The sequence below is a fragment of the Protopterus annectens genome, chromosome 10.part0, assembly GCF_019279795.1.
Source record: "Protopterus annectens isolate FY-2018-M chromosome 10.part0, PAN1.0, whole genome shotgun sequence".
In the NCBI taxonomy this organism is placed as follows: domain Eukaryota; kingdom Metazoa; phylum Chordata; order Ceratodontiformes; family Protopteridae; genus Protopterus; species Protopterus annectens.
Window position 1 is genome coordinate 1010582976 of NC_056744.1, and position 5790 is coordinate 1010588765.

Below are 5790 nucleotides of genomic sequence, written 5' to 3' on the forward strand. Positions count from 1 at the left end.
CCTGACCATTAACGTATTCTAAACAGTCCCTCTCCAGTTTCTGGTTCTTCCGTTCTAAAATAACTTTACTGACGTCATCCACTTCAACGAAAATATTGCGGCATTGTGTTTTAATAGAATTAAAGCATATATCTTGTTTGATACTGTCCTCGATGGATCTTATTTCTTGATTTAACTTGTCCATAGTTAAAGTATTATGTTTAATCAAGGCATCAAGCAATTCACAGCCCTGTTTGTCAAAGAGCTGTAATAAGTCATTGTGTAATGGGCTATTTTCAATGAGACCTGTCGGATATTTCCAATACCTCAGTCCCTTAGGGACCTGTTTTCTTTTTATACACTCTTTAAAATGCATGTTTTCATGCACCATTTTCCAATATTTTAACACCAGGTCATGAAATAGGTCAAGAGCATTATTCAAGGAAGATGTACTATTTCCAGACCCTGTTGATGGTGTACCTGGTTGGTTTACCATCGCTCTAAGTCAACACTTACATTTATGTTCTGTCCAGTTGGCTGTAAGTCAATAATTGTTTCCTGTCGATTAATAAATCCATGTCCTCGGGGGATACTGTCCAGAAATACATCACCTTGAGAAAGTCCATGAGCAGTATTAGTCCCATTTTCACCTTGGAAGTTATGAAAAAGTTGTTGTACCAGCATTATTAAGTTCTGAACTGATTGTTGCAGAACCTCAAATTCCCTCCGGGGAATATATGAGATATCATCCTGTATACTCCCAGCACCCATACTAATACACCAAAGAAACAGCTCCAACAGATACATTTAAAACAGAGAGTACTCAGACACGAAGTAATGGATAAAATTTATTGGTAAGCACTTTTGGTTAGACCTTCCAAGCTTCATCAGACAAAGAATAAACACTTACAATGCCTTAAATACACATTATAATAATCAACCACTAAATCAATTAACCTTTTAAAGCCATATAATAACACTATTATAACATAAAACAAGTATCCCCCACTACCTTGAATTAGCTTATATTCAAAAATATTAAATAATTTAATAATATTACCTATAAAATCTTTTAACTTTTAAAACACTACACAAACATATTACATCATTAATACCTGGTGGAACTGAGGCATTTAAATACATTTGCCACCAGTACTCTCTATTCTCCAGCATTATTTTTCACTGTCCACCCCTAGGACCATAACTTACTTGTTCTAAGATCACAAATCTGAAGTTGTGGCCATTATTTTCCTGAATGTGTCTAAATAATGCATTTAATAAAAATTTGAAAGATTGGTGTAATACCTTCCCAAAACAGGACAATTATGTAACAGGGAGAATGTATAAATGTAACATGTGCAACCAGTGTAGGTATATTTTGGAATGTAACAACATTGTATTGGGTAACAGAAGCATTGATATCAGAGGACGATTTAATTGTAATACTAGGGGAGTGGTATATGCTGCAAAGTGCTTGGATTGCACAGCTTACTATATTGGAAAAACGGAACATAGAATTAGACAATGTAGCTATGAACATTATTACAATATTGGTAAGGCAAAATGTACAAATGCATTATTTAGACACATTCAGGAAAATAATGGCCACAATTTTAGATTTGTGGTCTTAGGAACAAACAAGGGATGGAATGGAATATGGACCATGGAAATAAAGAGTGCTGGATGCAAGATAATTGCCAAATTTATTTTATAAATGTAATGATGTAATATATTAATAATGTGTTTTAATAAGTTTGTAAAGTTTTTTTTTTAATTATTTTATTAATTATTTTTTATTATATTATTTTATTTTTTTATTTAAAGGGGTGGGGTTGTTTTTTATGTTATAATAGTGTGTATATATATTTTTTAAAAGGTTAATTTAATAAAGGTTAAATTAATTATAATGTGTATTTAAGGCATTGTATTGTTTGTTCTTTGTCTGATGAAGGTTGAAGGTGGTGGAAAAAAAATTTTTAACATTAACCATTGTCTGAGTACTTTCTGTTTTCTGTTTTTCTTTTTATTTTTCTTCCTCTTCCCTTCCCTACCTCTCTTACTGCTTATTTTTATATTTATATTTGTGTTTTTGTGTTTTCAGATTTAACTTACTGCTTTAACTTTTAGGGCTTTTTTCCTCACACCCACCCACCAGGACAAAGTACAAAGTGTCTAGCCCTTGTTGCATTCTGGCAGCTCCAAAGGTGTCCAGGTGTCCACCTCTACCCTGTTTCTTCAGGCCCTCTCCTTCAAAAAAAGATTCTTCAAGATTTGCAGTTCACTGTTAAACTATCTTAAAACCTGGAATTCACTCAGGACTTCAATAAATTCAGTTTAATCCCTCTTGATTTCTGGTGAGATCTGTGATGGTCTCAACAGATCACCCATGAGATGATTCTTTTTCTTCCTTTGAAAAGATCAATTCTTGATTCTTTTTCTTTCATAGCAAATCAACACACACATGGCAAGAGAGAGAGATACACAGAGCCCTAGGGAATATGGCATCCATAATCCAAATGATTTCATCACAAAGAAGAAAAAAAAAAGAAACCCTCACCAGAGTCTAAAGAACCACTCAAGAAACAACCCCAAACCCAAGGAGGAAAAAACCTGCATCAAGAAAGCACAGGAAAAAATAAAAAAAAACCAAAAATCAAAAATAGGAAAATAATGCCAGAGTCCAAAACAACTTGTAATGTTGCTTTACATCAAATGGTCAAATGGTCTGCACTTTACATGAACACCAGAATCACATTCTGTTAAGAGAAAATATGCACAAGAAAGTCAGGCAGTACAACTTCATTTATCTTTCTTTCATCTTTATCTGGCTTTCTTCTTCTCTCTTAATTTTATCTTATGATACTATTGGCTATAAATGTGGCTACAGAACAGTGGTTTAGAAATAAAAACAAAACAAAAGGGTTTAAATAAAAAAAAATGTGCAAATTTTTTTTTTTTTCAGGATTTGAAATTTTTTTTTTCATTTTGGTTGTTTTTTTTTTCATCAAAAAGAAAAAAAAAAAAAATTAAAGAAGAAAAAAAAAAAAAAGAGTAGTGTATATAAAACAGAATAGATATAAAACACTGGGAAAAGTGCTTCAGATTGTGTGTATGTGTATATACATGGTTTGTGTGTGTGTATATATGATGGTTTGTCATCTTCAGCAGCTCAGTGTGATATTCTACTTTTATGAACTTTTTTCAATTGCTTTTCAGCTGTTCTTTCAGTGCTTTCTTTAAAAAAATAATTTCACAAGCGAAAAGGTTAATGAATAAACTATAATTGACTCACTAAAAACTATACCACCCAGTACCAGATACATCTCTTATACATCTAATTCAAAGCAAAAAACAACATCATTCATACACACATACATACAACACCACACAAACAAATATAACAAAAAACAAAACAACACAACAAAAACACAAACTAAAATTGTGGAACATATGATTGTAATGTTTCTGCCACATTGTTAATGAATGAAAAAAAAGCAAGAATAGCCTAGTAGAGATTTCTTCTTAACAGTAGCTCTAGCTCTCAGAGGAGAGTTGCAGAAGATAACAGACGGGTTGTTCTGGACCCTAGAGATAAAAGGGTTAGAGAGCAGTGTTTTTTCTGTTGTTTTTCTGCTTTTTTTTTAAATGTTGGCACTCAAAATGCCGAGTGTCAAAAGGCCAAAAAAAGTCTGGAAATACAGGAGAAGAATGAATCTCGAAAATCACTCCTCTCCTTTAAACTTCCTTTTTCAGGGGGTCAAGCCACCCTGCACCGCCCCATGTGGGGAGGTTGAACCCCCACCCTTATATATATATATATACTCCAATCCAAAATCACAGAGAAGAGGGGGGGATAGAGAAAAAACACATCTCACTCACTTGGTACGTACAAGTCTGATCTTACAGCCATTCAGTCTCCATATTATGGGACTCACTCTAGCGGATCCCAACATTTCAAATGGTTATCCATTTTATTACAGAGGCACAGTACAGTGTTTCTCTTTTGATGATCAGCTCCCCCATCAAGTTTACATCATAGGGTTTCTGTAAATGGGCATTCGTGAACTTCTGTATACTGAATGGGAACATAACAGAATAAAGCAGGATTTGTCAATATTTTGGCAAGATTAATATAATATCTTCCATTATTTGTACAAAGTCTTGAGACAGCAACTAGTCAGCTGCATCCAGCACAGTCATCATCACATGATCTACTTTTGCCACTCCCCTCTTAATGAGATCCAGAATCCATCCAGGTGTAGCAATTATAACAAGCACTGTGCCATCCAGTCGCAAAATATCGTCATGCAAATTAGTTCCACCTGTTGTGGGCATGGTCTTGATTCCTCCCATATGCTTGCTGACCTGTATATAGATTTACTAGCCTGAAGAGCCAGTTCTCGTGTGACCAGTGCCTGTATGCTGTCTTCCTTTATGTTGAGGCATTCAAGGAAGGGAATGAGATAGGCTCCACTCTTGCCTGTTCCATTTTTAGCTCTAGCCAATATATCTCTGCCACACAGTGCAGTGGAAATGCTGTCCTCCTGAAGTGGAGATGGCTTCTCCCAAACTATTTCAAAATTTACCATTAATAGCTCTCTTTTCAAGCAGTAGTCTTCCAACTCATTGCCTTTTATGGAAGTTACATCTGAAGTGTTGATCCTTAGATCTCTTAAAGGGAGTTTCAGTGTCTTCCTCCAGTCATCATTAGGTGTTGTCACTGTTGGGGTCATCAGTACCCCAGACTGTTCAATGCCATGCCAAGAGTGCTAGCATTCTTCAGATGCATGTATGCTGCTGCATCTGTGTTATACCACCTCCTGGCACTTTGAGTAGGTAAACCCAGGATAACAGGGTTTTCAGTTCTAGTGATCATTTTTTTAGAAAGTTCCACTTTACCTAAAATTTACCTCCACAAGTTCATAGAGAAAACTACTATAACTTTACAAGTTCATAGATAAAACTGCTATAACTTTACAAACCTCTCCAAAATGAAGAGTGTGTATATATATATATATATATATATATATATATGTGTGTGTGTGTGTGTGTGTGTGTGTGTGTGTATGTATGTATATATATATATATATATATATATATATATATATATATATATATATATATATATATATATATATAATTATATATATATATATATATATATATATATATATATATATATATATATATATATGGGTCTACTTGAAAAGACTGAAAACCCATGACTCCTCACATGACCAACAACTTACCCAGGGAAAGAAAGTAGTTGGCCAACATTTGGAAGTTTGCTCTTTTCCTCATTATAGTGCGATCACAGAGTTGGTATAATTAGCGGGGTGTGGGAGCAATGCCCCCACTTGTGTGGGTTTGGAGTACTTCTGTATTATTTCTTGAGATTGTTGGCTGACTGATTCCTTTTCCTCAGTAAATTCTCGGTATTGTGTGGAGTTGGTTAACTGATGATTCTGTGCTGTCGTCTTGGTCATATCATCTTCGGGTAAGTGGATTTTTGGTCTTTTCAAGTAGACCTATATATATATATATATATATATATATATATATATATATATATATATATATATATACATACATACATACATACATACATACATACACACTTGTAGAGTGCATTTGTCAAGTAAATGAGTCCAATACAGCAATGCAGGTAAGAACCTGTTTTAAGCTACAATAAAGACACTTCCACTGCTTTAGTGGGAAAAAAATGCTTCTTAAAATTTTAAGCAGCCTCTTAACAAAAAATAAGTGAGTACTGTAGCTGCTACAATCATAGATAGTAAGGATTCATTTGGG

The 5790-nt window shown here is 34.1% G+C and overlaps 1 protein-coding gene across 1 annotated transcript; it reads right to left on the minus strand.

Annotated features, from left to right (window-relative positions):
* Nucleotides 1-468: 468 nt before the first annotated feature.
* On the minus strand, nucleotides 469-4855 carry DDX6 (DEAD-box helicase 6). The gene is given in 6 exon segments (XM_044086830.1): nucleotides 469-629; nucleotides 3414-3458; nucleotides 3461-3603; nucleotides 3950-4358; nucleotides 4361-4739; nucleotides 4742-4855. Coding segments are annotated over 6 exon segments (1251 nt in total).
* Nucleotides 4856-5790: the final 935 nt, after the last annotated feature.